At 39.6% G+C, this 17,950-nt stretch overlaps 1 protein-coding gene across 1 annotated transcript in view; it reads left to right on the forward strand.

The window, feature by feature from the left end:
• dcbld1 (discoidin, CUB and LCCL domain containing 1) overlaps nucleotides 1–14,246 on the forward strand; it is a 38,023-nt gene extending 23,777 nt beyond the window's left edge. Inside the window, exons 8-15 of the mRNA XM_072686184.1 lie at nucleotides 993–1,184; nucleotides 4,252–4,367; nucleotides 6,212–6,368; nucleotides 6,498–6,602; nucleotides 6,974–7,058; nucleotides 7,771–7,820; nucleotides 8,665–8,784; nucleotides 11,274–14,246. Coding sequence (XP_072542285.1) covers nucleotides 993–1,184; nucleotides 4,252–4,367; nucleotides 6,212–6,368; nucleotides 6,498–6,602; nucleotides 6,974–7,058; nucleotides 7,771–7,820; nucleotides 8,665–8,784; nucleotides 11,274–11,836 — 1,388 coding nt within the window. The 3' untranslated portion in view covers nucleotides 11,837–14,246. The remainder of the gene's footprint in view (nucleotides 1–992; nucleotides 1,185–4,251; nucleotides 4,368–6,211; nucleotides 6,369–6,497; nucleotides 6,603–6,973; nucleotides 7,059–7,770; nucleotides 7,821–8,664; nucleotides 8,785–11,273) is intronic.
• Nucleotides 14,247–17,950: the final 3,704 nt, after the last annotated feature.

A 17,950-nucleotide genomic window follows, 5' to 3' on the forward strand; every position in this document is an offset into this window, starting at 1 on the left:
GCCTCAGGTGACTCACAGCACACCAGTGTGCCAAGCACCACGACGACCAGCTAAACAGCAGCCTGCTGCCAACATGCAGCTCTAACGGCTACTTCACGCACCTGAACTTCTGCCCTGCTCGTTTGTGCCTTTACTAGGAATAGCTTTAAGCAGCTTGACTTGCTTGTTTTTAATGCACAAAAAACAAGTTAGATAGAAATACAACTTTAAACAAGTTAGCGTTCAGGAGCATCTTTCTAAATGTCCATTGGTCAGTATCGCTGTGTGAAAGCAGAATGACTGAATGACCGACGCACCTCATGGGTGAAGCAGATAGTGACTAGCAATCAATGGGCTTCACTGTGGAATTAGCTTACATCACTACAATGCACTCATGACTGTGACAAAGCCATGAAGTCATCCCCCTACCCAGTACCTCCTTACTGTCAATCTTTCGTAAGCAGCTTGAATCAGGATTTTTTTCCATCTCCTCCCTTAGCATCTCTTTCTTATGCTATGTGGAGTCATTTTCCTGCGCACACAGGTCAGATGCATGATGTGTTTTTCCTGAGGAAGTACGTAAGATTTATTTTGTTAAGAAGAATATCAGATTTCTGTTTTCTTCCTCTTGTTTGTTCCTAGAACATGTGCCTCTGTTTAAGTATACAGATGGTGGGTTTTTTAATAGGCCTGCTCTTCCTGTTGAGTCACAGCTCACCATAAATTAGTTATTGCTCCACATGCATTTTATTATGTCAGACAAACTCTAGGCACAAGCAGAAAACCAACTTGCCCTTTTGATGTTCTGTTATTTTTTTTCCCCCTCTTCATCAATTTCATGAAGCCCACTGCTTTCTTCAAGAATGAAAGCTGATGCCAATTTGACTGTTTTTACACAGGCCACATTAGAGGAGAGCACAGACTATTTGAAACTACTTACTGAGCCTTTTAAAAGGGGAAAAAAATAACCTCCCACTCACACTCTCTTCTCGTCTTTCTTTCTCCTTCCACAGACTGTAACAGACAGACCATTCTTCAGCCACTTTCTATTAGCTCCTCGTGGGAGAAAAACAGTTTAGAGGGAACTCCGGTTGATCGGACCCCTAAAGACACCAACACAGTCTCTCCTACAGGCATGTGGACCGCTGACTCTAATGGGAAACAGTGGCTGCAGCTGGACCTGGGAGAGAAGAAAAGAATTACAGGTTAGAGTTACTAAAAGTACAGCAAAGCATCTTGTGTCTTGTTGTCCTTCAGAGAAATGGAATTGCATATATATATATATATATATATATATATATATATATATATATATATATATAAAATATTATTATTATTATTATTCATTTTAACTTTCAACCTATTTAATATTTGCTGTAATATTATATATAACATATTTTACATTTCTTTATTAGAATCGTATTGATAATCCTACATAACAAATTCTGATTGTGATTATTAGCTATTGTTCTAACATCAGATATCAGATTTAATAATGAAAAAAAGCAATGCTTTAAATACAGTGAGCACTCACATTGTATGTCTGTGGGTCAGCAGGCTGTGTTGGGTTTCCTAATTCTTTTCTGCAGTAGAGAATTATGTGCATGTGGCTTGTACTAATCTCTACCACTTTACTGAATGAACTAAATGAAATCCTGTTCAGCTGCCCAATATAGCTGAACTTAAAGACATTTAGATTTAGATTTGGACATTAAGATTATGGCAAAACCTGTGTGCACTGTAATGGATTGTCAACTCGATTGCGAGTATTAAATCTCCTCAATCCTAAAGATTTGTATTTGGATCATGAAACAACCCTCGTTTTCAATAAAGTAAATTTCAAGCCGTAATTCAAGTGGAGCCAAGTTGAGACTGTATGTGGATTGAGTGTGATGTAGCCCTGACCACCTAAACTATCCTTTAGCAGCGAACATAATGTTTTTGTATTCTGGTAGAAGTCTTCTTTCAAGCTGCGTGCAATATGGGCCAATCACATAAATGCCATTAGCATTTGGTGAAGTTTAGCACTGTAACATTTTAGGAACATTATAAACATATATATAAACATTATAACATGTTGGTTACATTACACTAGTCAATGAAATATACAGAAGGAAGCAAATCACTCTAATAATAGACACTGCAGGCACATTTTCTTTTTTTTTTTTTCATATTCCTTCTTTGTTTGCTTCTATTACTTCAGAATCATTTATTAAACAAGTATTGAATTTTAATATTACATTAGCACATAATAAACATCACATAACGTAAGGGCATGTATTTTTTGGGAGTTACTAAGTGTTTTAAAAATGTTAACTCACAGGTGTTCTTTTGGGTGGGACTAATTCTGTTATTTTAATTGTCCTGCCTAACTTGAATACAACAGAGGAAATTAAAATGACCATTTTATTATTTTTCTGTCAATAGTATGTAACAAACATTTTAGAAACATTTTAACACATTAACAAAATAATCAGACAGCCCCTTAAACCAAGATTAATCAAGGGTTAGTGGGAATGCTTAGTTTTTAAGAATAAAAACTAAGCATTTACATTACACTATACATTTAAATATATCTATACAGCCCTAATAGTTAATAGCCCTAACAGTGAGCTTGACTGCTTTAAAGTGCACCCTTGCTGTCACAAGCACAGAGTTGTGTCTCTTCATAGAAAAGCACTGCCAATTGATTGGAATGCTCTGAAGCAGCTGCACATGGGCCTCACAGCAATGTTGCACCATCTGATGTAAAGCACAATGGATAGGTAGAGGTTGTTAGTGCAGCAAATGAAGAACAAACTCCCTATTAATACCCTTGATTTCCGTTTGTTAGCAGGTGTCTACAAACATTTGGACATATAGTGTACACACATCTATCAGAGAATAAACAAGGGGTGATTATCCAAAGGACCTTTCATGTGACCATCGAATAAGTCCCCAGTGTTACAAACCCAGAGCACATGAGAAGCCCTTAGCCTCCTCTGCTTTACGCCCATTTGATGGTTGCATCCTTTTACTCGTTCCTGGTATTGCGTAAAAAGAATTGAAAGGCCTTCTATCTGGTTTTCTTGCAAACATACAGGCCTTTTCACAAAGGCACATTTAAATATAGGAGCCGGCCGGACGCTGCGTTTATTTTGAGCATGGTGTGTGTAGTCAGCACAGCCAGGCCAATTTCATGCTGCTTAAGGAGGCGCTGTACATTCAGAGTCAGAGAATGAACACTTTGTCTCTTGTACGGAAGCATCGCTTTTATATGGGGTGGCTCTGACTGGAGTTAGCTTCTCAGAAAGAGGAAGCTGTGTTATCTTAGCAGTGGGAGCATAATATGGTGTAACTGAAGAATACTGCTCTTCATTCAGAGAAGGTCAGGAGCCTCTGCTCGTCAAGCCATACAACCTTGGTTTGGTCATTATAGTTAGTTGTGTTAACAAGTGAAAGAATTAGATCACTTGCATGTAAAGTTAAACACAGGCAGCTTAACAAACCTCTCCTTTTATATCAGTACAAAATTCAAGTACAGGCAAAATGGAGTGTCGACCTGGTGTTAGCCTATGTAAATAAAGAGCTGAAAGTCCTGAAGACCAGGGCATTGAATTGAGTGGCAAAGTTCAGTTTTTAAACATTTTCACTCATAATACTATACAGCTGGTGTTATATTTAATGATGCAGTACTCCACAGGTAGCCATGTGACTATGAGTCACAGCTTGGGTTCTTGGAGGTTCTTAGAAATTAAAATGAAATATTTTTTGGTTTGAATTTACCATTCAATTAATAGATTCAGTTAGATCATAGGTTCACTGCATGATGAGAGATCATTCTTAAGACACAGGCTTCAGTCTAAGAGATGTAGCTACATTCAGAGTATCTCGTAAAGACCAATGCTCCTATTGTTTTCATTAAATCTCCACCTCTCATGGGTAAAATCTGGGTAATGGGTAATGACTGGTCTTTGGCTTGGCATACTTCTTCCTGGCCTTAAACCAGCACAATATTTACCACAGAAATCCAGCTTGCAGATAATGGAAGCTGATTGAGATTTTAAGTAACTTTAATATTCGTGAGAATTTTGTGTATCCATTGGGCCTTCTGCATACATTTATTTTGTGACCTAAATGTTTTTTTGTTTTTTTTAACTGAATCACTTTCATTTTAAAATTGAAAGAAGCCTGGTGGAAAAATGTCTAGCCATTCTGGAAGATAGACTAGTTAAGAAATTAGTTATTTGTACCTCCTTACCTCCTAATGACATTTTTGTTTTTTATTTGCAGGGATTTTAACCAAGGGTTCAACAACTTCTGACTACTTTGTGAGAAGCTACAAAATTCTGTATAAAGAGAAGAGTCGCTGGCGGAATTACACCCACTATAACAGCTCTGAAGAAACAGTAAGACCTGGTTGATTTGAACATTCAAATAAACTAAATTTTTTTCTTGCACTGGAATATAGTTAGCTATTTTATTTTATGTATACAGTACAGGCCAAAAGTTTGGACACACCTTCTCATTCAATGCGTTTTCTGTATTTTCATGACTATTTACATTGTAGATTCTCACTGAAGGCATCAAAACTATGAATGAACACATGTGGAGTTATGTACTTAACAAAAAACTACTAAATAACTGAAAACATGTTTTATATTCTAGTGTCTTCAAAAGAACCACCCTTTGCTTTGATTACTGCTTTGCACACTCTTGGCATTCTCTCAATGAGCTTCAAGAGGTAGTCACCTGAAATGGTTTTCCAACAGTCTTGAAGGAGTTCCCAGAGGTGTTTAGCACTTGTTGGCCCCTTTGCCTTCACTCTGCGGTCCAGCTCACCCCAAACTCGATTGGGTTCAGGTCCGGTGACTGTGGAGGCCAAGTCATCTGCCGCATGCTCCATCACTCTCCTTCTTGGTCAAATAGCCCTTACACAGCCTGGAGGTGTGTTTGGGGTCATTGTCCTGTTGAAAAATAAATGATGGTAAATGATGGTAAAACTAAACGCAAACCAGATGGGATGGCATGTCGCTGCAGGATGCTGTGGTAGCCATGCTGGTTCAGTGTGCCTTTAATTTTGAATAAATCCCCAACAGTGTCACCAGCAAAACACCCCCACACCATCACAGCTCGTCCTCCATGCTTCACAGTGGGAACCAGGCATGTAAAAACCATCCGTTCACCTTTTCTGCGTCTCACAACGACACGGCGGTTGGAACCAAAGATCTCAAATTTGGACTCATCAGACCAAAGCACAGATTTCCACTGGTCTAATGTCCATTTCTTGTGTTTTTTGGCCCAAACAAATCTCTTCTGCTTGTTGCCCCTCCTTAGCAGTGGTTTCCTAGCAGCTATTTGACCATGAAGGCCTGATTTGCGCAGTCTCCTCTTAACAGTTGTTCTAAAGATGGGTCTGCTGCTAGAACTCTGTGTGGCATTCAACTGGTCTGTGATCTGAGCTGCTGTTAACTTGCGATTTCTGAGGCTGGTGGCTCGGATGAACTTGTCCTGAGAAGCAGAGGTGTCTCTTGGTCTTCCTTTCCTGGGTCGGTCCTCGTGTGTGCCAGTTTCGCTGTAACACTTGATGGTTTTTGTGACTCCACTTGGGGACACATTTAAAGTTTTTGCAGTTTTCCGGACTGACTGACCTTAATTTCTTAAAGTAATGATGGCCACTCATTTTTCTTTAGTTAGCTGATTGGTTCTTGCCATAATATGAATTTTAACAGTTGTCCAATAGGGCTGTCTGCTGTGTAGTAACCTGACTTCTGCACAACACAACTGATGGTCCCAACCCCTTTGATAAAGCAAGAAATTCCACTAATTAACCTTGATAAGGCACACCTGAAAACCATTTCAGATGACTACCTCTTGAAGCTCATTGAGAAAATGCCAAGAGTGTGCAAAGCAGTAATCAGAGCAAAGGGTGGTTCTTTTGAAGACACTAGAATATAAAACATGTTTTCAGTTATTTAGTAGTTTTTTGTTAAGTACATAACTCCACATGTGTTTATTCATAGTTTTGATGCCTTCAGTGAGAATCTACAATGTAAATAGTCAAGAAAATACAGAAAATGCATTGAATAAGGTGTGTCCAAACTTTTGGCCTTTAGTGTGTGTGTGTGTGTGTGTGTGTGTGTGTGTGTGTGTGTGTGTGTGTGTGTGTGTGTGTGTGTGTGTGTGTGTGTGTGTATATCTCTCTTAAATATTAAAATAAAATAATTTTATGATAATTGTGTTTTTCTTGTAGATATTTGAAGGCAAGGTGGATAATCTCCACCAGACTCGCAATACCTTCCATCCAGCCATTACAGCACGCTACCTTCGTTTCATCCCACTACAGTGGCACCAGGGGATCAGCCTGACAGTGGACCTGCTGGGATGCCCATATGTCAGAACTACTCCAGGTGTGTTATTGGTTATCTATGGATAAGATAAATCCTGCAGTAGTTTGCTGATTCTTAATAAGCTAGTGAGCTTTAAAGCACAACACTGACAAGACTATCCTCAAAACCCTAATACTCTCTTTATTATAGTGAGTGCATCATCTCAGGTCACACAAGAGGCCCTTCCCACCGGACCAAAGCCTCCAGTAGAGGAAATGGACTTCACCGAGCCTGTGCCTTCCCAGGCCGATCTAGGTATAAATTTTGTCATAGTTCAGCGTAGTTGTTGTTGTTAAAACGGACAATTCTGGGTCAGAAATATAATATTTTACAACCTTCTCAGCCACTGTAAAATGATCAGCATACACCCCTCTAAAGTTAAGCTTTTAATTCCAATGAGTATATCTTAATCTTTGACCATTATGTTACTTGGCAGCTGTTTGCCTGAGGGTGGGTTATTGTGATTACTATTAATAATGAAACTAAATAAAGTAATTAGTCTATTGAACATTATTGTTTTGTGGTTCCTGAGTGTAACCCACTGCCTCCTGTGGATTGTTTTAATGTGAGACCCATGTGGTTTAACATGGTCACTGATGCTCTGTCTCCCACCCCTCTTTGCACAGTTAAGCTGGCCATCATCCTGGTGCCCACTGTGGTGTTTGTGGCTCTGCTGCTACTGGTGATCTGCCTCTACAAGGTGCTTCATAAGTAAGTTATGCAGTTGTATCATTTCAGTTTGTCTTAGTTCAACAAAGGAAAGCAGGAGCTCAGATATTTACTACTTAAGCACACGGAGAGCTCATCTCCACTCCCTTTCTGTTGCTAATTATGCAGGTTTTGTTTAACTCTGCACAAAAGTTTTTAAGAGTGTGTGCACGAATGTGGAGCCATTTTCAGCATCTAATAAAAGACCTACTTGCTGTGGTTGATGTTTATGACTAATCAGCAGAGACTGGTATAAGCCTCCGGTGTCTAGGATTGTACTCACCTATTGTTCAAGGTGTAGAATACAAATAACAGTACAAATTACAAAGATGGGAAGCAACGTAAGAATGTAATGTAACGTAATGTAACAATAGTTACAGTAACAAACTTGCAACAAACGTGCTAATAGTGTCCTCTTTCTCCCTGGCTCTCTCACTCTTCTTTACATTTACTTTTTATTGTGTTTTTCAGTTGTAGACATTCCTGGCTAATTATTTAGCACTACAAGCAGATATGGTAGTTTAAAAGTCTTCCAGATTAGAGCCATGCAGATGTTTTATTGTTTTAAGCTATAGTGGAATTAGTAGTATTTGTGTTTTAAGAGAAATGTGTTTGATTTGTAATGGGATTGTTTTTTTGTTTTGTTTTTCTATTTTAAATTGTGGTCTTTAATTAAATTCAAACATTTCTTTGTCTGTCTGTCTCTCTCCCACAGAAAGAAAACCAAAGAGAACACATACAACTCTGCAGATCCACAACAAACAGGTTAGTAATACAAGCAGAAAACCAAATAGTTCACACTGCTTCAGTCAAAGCCGTACACCCTTAAAAACTCTTAAAAGCCCAGGAAATGCAGGAACTGGCAATGCAGTGCCACAACAGCTGTGCTGAAGCTAGGTACAAACAGAGAGTGCAATAAATACACAAAGCAGACTACTGCCAGCAGCTGTAATGTGAAAATCCTCTGTGTAGAAAACTCATTTGCCAGTTGTCAATTCCTGTTTGCAGTTTTAGGAGGTGTCTGTGTTTTGACTGCAGTTGTTTTATGAGCAAATGCTCAACTCGGTCTTGAAAATATATAAATCGTGTGTTTTGAGGATGGTAAGAGTAAGATGCTTAGTTTGTTCTGCTGAATTAAAAATACTCATTCAGAGTGGTTCGATGTGAAATTGGTGATGAAGGGAACCAGGGGCCACAACACAAAAACAGTCGCATATGTAAAAGTAATCACATTATTTACTTTCAAAAACCACCAGTGAATCTTCACAAGCCTTGTGTAATCTCTTAATAGATTATCACAGAATAGTCCAAAACCTTACTTTTAAGCGAAGGTCTGAGGTGTCAGGGCAGCATATTAATCACCATTTGATGTAATGACTTTCTGTGAGTTTAGAAGCATTACAATATTCAAATGTCTGGTTCCCATCACCACTGTAAACAATTTTGACCCTTAAGATTATCTAGAACAAACCATGAGGATATTCCTCTACCTACCATCTCATCTTATCCATACACAATCGCACAGGTCTATGATTTAAGGCTTAGCAGTTGTGCTGTACGCGTCCATCCTTTCATTAAGACTGACTGGTTAGTGTTTCACACATTACAGGTTGCTGGAAGCAGGTAAAACATCCTTCTGCCAGGCACCAGTCTACAGAGTTCACCTTCAGCTACAGCTCGGAGAAAGATCCCCTGCCAAAAATGGACCTCGTCACCAGCGACATGGCAGGTAGGGTGCCCAGTCCTCAGTGATACTGCTCCCGTTTGTTCTCTGAAGCTTTTTAGCCACTTTTGTATTCAGAAGTGATGACTATAATTGCAGCACTTTGGATTTGTGATCTGAGCAGCATAGTGCTCAAATTGGTAAATTAAATTGCAGCACAATGTTTCTGATTAAATGCCTGGTTTGGGTTTGCCTGGAGAGAGCCAGGTAGTTCAATGGTTGCCATGCTGAGGTGGATGTAATGGGCCATGCGTCCTGTCAAGGTGATGAAGGTTTATGTGCACTAATTACTAATTGTGCAAACCGCATGAATCATACACATTTCTTACACACCAAAACATCATACACTTGCGTCAGAGCTTGTTTAGTCATCTCAAATGGACTGAATGACACAAGCATTATATCTGCAAGAACATTTTTGGTGCACTTTAAGGCCTTTAAAAAAAGGGGGAAAAAACGCTCCTGCAAATGCTGACTACTTCCTTGTACGTCTGTAGAAATATGAATATATTTGTTTTTATAGTTTTTATTTCTGTATTTTATATCTAGACATACAGAAATAAAATGCACAGTAATATGCAAATGACATCTGTAAAAAATTTTAATTTAAAAAGGGAAGGAAGTTGTAAGTGTTTCTCTTATATTAGAATAAATACAAATAACATTAGAAAAGTAGTGGATTCACACCTCTGTGTTTCCTAACACATCTCCAAAGCTCTCTTCATGAGTCTAATATTATTTATGGTTATCAACAACACCTGGTTTGGTAAATCAGTGCTTAATGATGTTAAATCAGATGGAATTGAAAACAGGAGATATCTGCAACCAAATTTTGTTTTTCAAACTCTCAAGCTCTCAAGATATTAACTAATTTCCTCAAAATGAGAAATTCTTAGTTTGTACTTTTTCTTAATTGTTACTTATAGTTGTAATGTAATTGTCCTGTTACTGTAGCAATGGATGTTTTACACCCAGATCTGGGAGTAAGAATGATCATTTTAAAGCGTTTTTACATTTGATATTTGTGCTCTGTATATGCTATTTTTGTAGACAGTATGTCATACATAAACTATATAGGCTTGACTATTAGATGTAACTTCATATGGTTTGAAGGACATGTTATTTAGGCAGTTAATGTAGTTTATACAGTGAAGATTGTCAGAGTACTGCCTTCTGTTACTTTTACATTAGTTATCAGATGCTCTCTCTCTCTAACCCCAGCATTAGCCTGTAGCCTGTTTTTTTGTTGTTGTTTTTTTGTTTTGTAAGTAGTAAGTGCTCAACTTATGTTTTAAAATTGTAACATGACACAAACTCACATAGATGTAGTGTTGGAATTGTAGTCAACAATTGTAGTCAAAATAATGCAGACCAATCTCTTAACACTTTACATCAAGGGTTTAACTCAGTTTCTTTTAATAGACCTTTGTACTGAATAATAAGTAATTAGTCAAGTGTGGGTCACAATATGTAACGAATCTGAAGTGACATAACTAGAGTGTGCCACTTCTGTGCTATTTTACACTATTCCTGATAACACATGATCTGAAGTGTTCTATAGTTTTTGCATTGGGAGCATAAAATGACCATTGTTGTTACTTAGCAATAGTTTACTTGTATTTTTTAATGGAGTTTTCATGATCCGCATTGCAGTGTAGGACTGTCTTGTTTGAAGCATGTAATCAGCTGTAGACGTTAGATATTGTCACTAGCCTGCAGGCTTGAGGACTTTTTATTCCTAGCTATAGTCTTTAGCCATTCCTGTCATTTCTCTTGTTTACTTTTTGACTGTTGACATTACTGTATACTGTAGTCAATAACCTCTGCACAAGTGACTGGCAAGCCTTTACCAGTCTCATTTCTTTTTATATAGATTTTATAACAATACAGTGCCGTTTGTTCATAGTTGTGGTCAGGGGTTAGATAACTTGCAGCACATTGAGTCAAACATACTGTCAGAATATCTAATAAAGCTGCTGGATGTTGCAAAGGACATTTTATGTCCTTATCATGCAGCACTTCTTGGCTATGATAAAGCTGTGTATGAACTAAATACAATGCCATTCATAATGTTTGGGAAAAAGATCATTTTTTTTTTTTTCTTTAAAATGCCCCTGTGTTCCATAGCTGCTCTACAATTTCAAATCGGAAGCAAATCAGATGTGATTAAAAAGACTTTAATTTAAGGGTATATGCATACATTTAGGTTTTGCCATGTTGTTCCCCCACATTTCAGGGCACCATAATGTTTGGGAGATAGCAGTGATATGTACATTACAGCAGTTATGTTAGTACTTTGTTAGTACATATTTTATGTATGCAAAGACTGCGTGAAATCTAAGATTCATACTTTCACTTTTTTTTTACTTTGAAAAAGACCTGCTTTCGTAGTATGTTTGGGATCATTAGCTTGCTGTGGGATGAATCTCTGCCCAATGAGTTTGATTAATGACTTTTACTGTTTGTTTAAATCCGTCTAATCTCTTCCTCTGCAGATTACCAGCAGCCACTCATGCTGGGAGTGGGCACCGTGTCCAGGAAGGGCTCCACCTTCAGACCAATGGACACAGACGCCAAAGAAGAGATCAACGAGACCACCACTCATTATGACTACCTGCACACGGCCAACCAGTATGCCCTACCGCTTACCAATCAGGAGCCCGAGTATGCCACGCCAATCATCGAGCGACATGCCTTCCGTAAGGACTGCTTCCTACCTGATCCCAGCTACAGTGTACCGGGTGTGGTCCTTAGCAAAAGCCCATCGTTTAAAGCCAAGGACAGCAGTAACTACAGAAAGGTGGTTGGGGGAATTGCTGGGGGCTATCAAACACCCCAGGTCAAACTGGACCGAGCAAACCACTCAGAGGGTGTTTACGACAGCCCTAAGATCAGAAAGCCTCTGGGGGTTCAGAACGGGATCTGTTCAGAGTACCAAAGGCCCCAGACGAAGACCAAAGCTCAGGAAAGCTACTCGACCCCACGAGACTGTGTCCGACTGGACTCTACTGCCCCCTGCAGGCTGGACCCGGAGGGCAGCAGCCTGAGTGGAACCTGAGCGGACCAAAACACACTGTGATGTTTACCTGTTTCATGTGAACTCTGATAACTTATTTCTACATCTGAGAGCAGCACATTTCCTGTTTATCTGTATATATGCAGCAGGAAGGAGTGGCTGTCTCAGTGACCGTGAAAGTGTGCATCTCATATGCAGTGTTCTGTTAACTGATGTGTAAATTGGATTTGTTGTCTTATTGAGGTTTATTGTTATTCAGAGGGGCAAGGTGTGTTCTAATCTAATGCCTTGTCAGGAGCAGAGAAGGATGTTTTAATGTGCACAGAAAAATGAGCAGAGAATAAGGCAGACATGTCTGCCACTTGTACTCTGAGATGAAGTGTTGGAGACAGTTTCTATGCATCTATAATGTGATCCATCATCTCTGTTTTCTGAGCTGCTGTTAATGTGCTGAATTTAGGATCATTAGACGTTGGGCTGGGTATTTAAATTCAACACAATTTCTGGTTCCAACGGAATTCCTTTAATACTACTGAGTGTCAGTATCTTTCAGTGCTGATTTAGAGAATCAGTCTGATCACCATCTTTAAGCCTAGTAGCATGCTTGGTCCAAAATCAGGACTGCTAATTGGCTGTCTAAATCACATTCTGCATGCACATTCATTGCACTCTCTTCCAGGACCTCATTTTCTAAAAATATTTTTTTCATTTTTCTAAAGATACCCAGCCCTAGTCAGAGGACAGGAATATCTCTTGCCTTGCTTTCTATTGGACATGCACAATGCTGGGCTTAAGTTATTGGGTAATTTTGTATTCTGCAGGTAAACAGAGAATGCTGGGTGAGACTGGATGATCGTAGGGTTTAACCTGCGGCAGATTTAGGTGTCTCTGAGAATCTCTGCTTCAGTTGATTGATAGGATGATCCAGTGCTCTACAACAGTCACACTCCTCTCTAGAGCCTTTTTACACTGATCTTGGAGGAGGTCGGCCTCAGGCTGCCCGCTTAAAAATACTTTTAAGTATTTTTCTTAATAGTAGTTTCTTAATGGTTTCAGACTTGGTTGTACAGTCAAAAGCTTTCTATTGATCTATAACCTTTACATAATGTTGAGGGTCTTTATGAATGTCTATATTTTCACGTTTTTCCAAAAAAGGCTCTTTATGGCGTCCCGCACAAGAACCTTTTTTGCACCCTCATTTTTTCATAGTTTACCCACCAGCCACAAGGTCTGGTTCATTCCATTTCTGTAAAATTAGGAGCGGTGTCCATCCCAAACTTGAAGGCCTCTTACATAAAAATGTTTGGTCAAAGACACAACAATTTGTGCAGCATTTTGTGTGACTGTGCTATCTGTGTGCAAACAAAAATGCAGCAAGTCTCAGATGTGTCTGATTAGTGGTGGTCCTTCTTTGCCCAGTAAGAAACAAAAACAAAACAGCTGGTTTCAGGTCACTAAAATAGGACCTTTTCTAGCTGTGGCCTTTTTCATGCAGGCAGGGTCTGTGGTGCTTCCTGATTATTGACTGCTGAATATCATGCCTGTATCTCATGAGTGTAAGCACACAAAGAAGCAATAGGAGAAAGCTGGAAACAGAAGAGTTTTCAAATCATCTGCACGATTTAATGGTTGAGAAAAGTCATTCGATGGTTTGTTTTGAAATGGGTCATTGTAGAGAAACTGGTTGAATGGAAGCCTGTCATCATGGGGTCACCACAAATGCATACATTTTTATTTACGGTCCAGTGAACCTATACAAGTCTTAAAATGTCGTAATCTGATATTCGTAAAATGGTATTAAATCTGAGAGGGGGGAAAAAAGGTTTTCTTTGGAGCTAGTTTGCCCATCCTGCATGTCTCTCCTTTAGGTTGGAGTTTAAAAATAGATGCCGGATAGGGACTTTTTAGGGGCTTTTTAAAAGTGTAAAACTCATCAGATGGAAAGTTTCTCTAGAACAGAGCTTTTCACACCAAACTCGCAATGAATGACTTTGTTTACATAACCAACTGAAATGTGCAGAAATGTATAACAATCAGTTTAGTTGCCCTTCTAAGGGTTGAATTCTGCCGTTGAGGTAGAGGTAGAATTTTAATAGAGATGTTTGTCAGCAGTACTGGCATTTCCTGTTCTTTTTTTTTTCCTGTTGTTTTTGTTTTGGTCTTTTTGTGTTTGAGCTGGTCTGGTTGAGACAGATCCTGTAACGGAACTGTAATGGAGCAGATGCTTCTATCTCAATGCTACATTGGACACGTTCTGTTCAAAAGGACTTTTAGGGGTGCGTTTTAAAGACTGAGCCGTGTTCAGTGGTACTGTCTGAATCTCTCTAGCTTGTCTCTGTGTACATAGTTTTGTACAGTTTTGAAGTGTATATTGTGAAAAAGACAAACACGTTGTGCTCCATTGGTTATTTAAAGCACCTAAGCTGGGTGCGGCTGCTGAATTAAAGACAGGTCATGGGTCTTGACTGGCATGTTTTCGTTTTTATGAGATGTTTTGAGTGATGGACTGCAAGATGTCCTGCATTGCTGAGTGAATTCTTCTCCGCAGGCCGGTGTGTGTGAAGCGTTGGCCTCCGGGACTCCCACTATTGGCTTTCCGCTGGCTGCCTGTAAGCTGAGCGCTCAGTGCGGCCCCAGCAGTTGACCTGCCTGTGTCAAGGCCCCTTGGCAGTGTGAAAATGTGAGTCTCAGCAGCAGCCGCTGACCGTGAGAGCGACAGGGGTTCACCGGCAGCTCCTGCATTCCGCACGCGCTGCAGCACACGAGTGTCACTGATCCACGCACACAGGATGGATGTCCTGTAAAAGTCAGCACATTGAGAACAGGACACACTGATGTCACTTGGCAATTAAAATTGGCCAATGTTATAGTTTTGGGAATTTAGGAGTATTTGTGGACGTCTTCCTGTTAGGCAACAATATTTGAGACTGTTTTACTGTTTTACTTTATGATTTACAAAACAATTCTGACATGAAGAGAAATTTGCCTTTCTGAAGATTTTACTGTTGTCATTTATAAATGTGACCATGATCTACTTAAAGGGAAATCTACTTGAAGGTGAGTTAGAGTGGATTTGATGTGAAATGGTTGGATGTAGAGAAACGTCCCAGCACAGATTTCTTTACAGTGCAGGTGATGGGAACAAGAGACCACAATGGCAACAACTCGAATATAGCCATTCTATTTACTCCAAACCAAGATGTGTCTAGTGATTTTTAGATGTCATGCTGCTGATGGTAAAACTGCGCTAAATGCTAAAGAACTACAATTTGGGACCATTTTGTTGAGCAATTTCATGAATTATAAATAATGATTACAAATAATACGCTGTAAGATGAAATTACCTCAAACAAAATATTTGGTATCAGGCAGTTGTTTTGCATTTCATTAACGCCTCCCGGCAATATAGCTTTTATAGACAATAAACACTTCAGATGTCTGGTTATAGTCACCACCATTGGGAACAATTCTGATGTTTTCAGCCTTGGTGAAAATTCAAGTAGTTTGAGCAGGTGTGAACACAGTAATCTCTGCCGTTGCTTCATGTTAAGATGCCCCGAAACATGCACTAGTCCAGAACACATGACTTTCTAGCTCCTGCCCCAGACAGGTCTGACCAATAAGCAGAGAGAATGTTCTCCCATGGTTTGGAGTGAATTATTTTGGAGTGTTTGAGCTTCTCCCTGTGTGAAATCAAACCATAACCAAACCAAGGGGAAAACGTACCAAAAAAGTTCACAAACTCTTTAGCTGATTCAGACCAGATCAAACTACTAACTACTTACTAAGTTTCTCTAGAACAGAGCATTTTACATCAAATCACTCTGACTGACTGACTGACTGTTTACATCATAACCATTTAATTCTGGAACATGGAAATCCCCTTTATCTAAACTGTTGGATAGTTCAGGTTAAATTATACTGGCTGATTATTTCATATTTGTTCCTCTTAAAAACTGTATCAATCCATCCCTTCCTGATGACAGAGAGGAAAACTTCTCCCCCTTACTTGTGGTGGAAGCAGGATGTCACGAGGCTCCACCGCAGTGTGTGTGTGTGTGTGTGTGTGTGTGTGTGTGTGTGTGTGTGTTTCTTTCATGGAATGTGACAGTAGAGTGTCAGTCATGAACAGCAGCTGATGCCCAGTGCCACCACTGTTTGAGCCTGCTGTTCAGCCTACCGTGTCACGTCTTACACTCAGCTTAGTGGACCTCCATGGACACTTACACATTATTAAATCTGGTCTCACATTAAAGGACTGTTCAGTTGAGAATGCAGTATAATGATGTAAAGTGAATATGAAAGCACAGTATCAGGGAGTATCACTGAAGTTTATTCAGCATATTTGCAATACTCTTAATTCCAGCTCCAGCAATAAACATTTGCAGCCAGATTCAAGCAAAGCTTAGCCTTAAACCATTTCCAGCTGACACTTCAGTTTAGAATAGGTCTAATCAGTGTCCCAGGGACTGGCACTTTATGTTCAGACAATGATTAGAACGTTATTCCTGTAGTACAGTTTGCTGTTGAGCATTGTGATACTACACTCAACGTCTGTCAAAATTATAATCCTAGTAACACCACAGCCCAGGGTAGTGGTAGGAGCAGATAAAATCTAATTGGATCTAATTGGCCCACCTACTGGTGCATGGTGATGTCAACAAAATCAGAAGACACTTTAAAGGCAGCAGAAGTCATGTTCGTAGACGATGATAATTTTGTCTTTTAAATGATATGATGTGATGCGTGATATTTAACATATGACAAAAAGGTACAAAATAAAGGCCCGGTTTAGATTAAAGGTGGGCTTTCAGAGCTGGAACACTAGTCTAGTTTGAACCCAACGTGTGCCTAAACACGCTGGTACTGAATTTTAGTCCAAGACTAAGCTTGATCCACGTCTTGAGAGCTGCTTTTTAAATGTTAAATGTATGTTGTCTAAATATGGGATGCAAAAGAAGAAGCTCATTGTTAGCACACCGTCAATTACTATAGGTCATGTCCATGTACTTATCTAAAACACACATTATTGAAGTCAATGGACAGGTGCTGAAGCGAACTACTGGGAAATGTATTTATGTTGAAATGACTGTCCATGGTAATCAGCTGCATGCTAGGCACTCAGCAGATACCGATTAGGCTCAGATTAACAGTAATAACCATTGCTGAGGCAGACTTTGTGGTGCGAGTGGGTGTGTGTAGGTGTGTGTGGATGTGTGGGCTTTGTCTGGACGCTTGACGCCTGGGTGTGGACTACAGTTTCCATGCAGCTTCCCTGCTCGCTCTGCCCCCATCTGTGAACTCACGCCACCATGTGAACACATCTCCTGCATCAAAGTGACATGAAAAAGCACACAGGAGCCTCTCCCAGGCCTTCCCACTCAGCCTGAAATTCCATACAAGTCTACTCATGCACACCATAAACAGCAGGGGTCCTCTGCTCGCCCTGATGTCTGCTCTGTGTGCGTCTGCAGAATATATCGCAATCGATCTGTTGCTGTTGCTGCATGCGTTAATCTCTAGCTGCTAAATCTGTACAGACTCAAAACACACTTTAAACAGAAGCTGCAAAAGCACCTGCCAACTGGTCACGACGTACAAGGACAATTGTGCGCGGCAGTCAGTGGGCTGTATGCTACTGATAGAGGTGACGTGGGAAATAACCTCAAGTATTTCTTTAATCTGCTGTAGAAATCCAGAGGTGGGGGAAAAACACCCTTTTAACCTTTAACCCTCAAAACAATTACATGAGAAATGTAATTAAAAGTATTTGAAAAGAATTACTTTTTACACTTAATTTAAAGGTTTCACCTTCAATGGTTTTTCTTACTGTAAATGTTTTTGTTTCTTTTTTTTATTAAAACATTCAATCAAAAACATAATTATGCAAATTCATCTTTGTGTGATGGCCGGTTCCACCCATTAGGCACCACACTACCCTTGCGGCCAGCACTGCTAAAACTGAGGAGTGTGTGTGTGTGGCAAAAGTTTGGGCACCCTGCATGCTCGGTACCTAGTAACCCTCCTTTTAACCAGTATTCCAGTCTGTAAACACTTTTTTTCACCAGTTATTTTTTCCAAAATGCTTTAAAAAAAAACTATTTCTGCTTTTATACTGACTGCCTGTTATTGCCACAAGTCAAGTCCTTATCAATC

Source organism: Salminus brasiliensis, chromosome 1 (assembly GCF_030463535.1).
Source record: "Salminus brasiliensis chromosome 1, fSalBra1.hap2, whole genome shotgun sequence".
NCBI classification, from domain to species: Eukaryota; Metazoa; Chordata; class Actinopteri; order Characiformes; family Bryconidae; genus Salminus; species Salminus brasiliensis.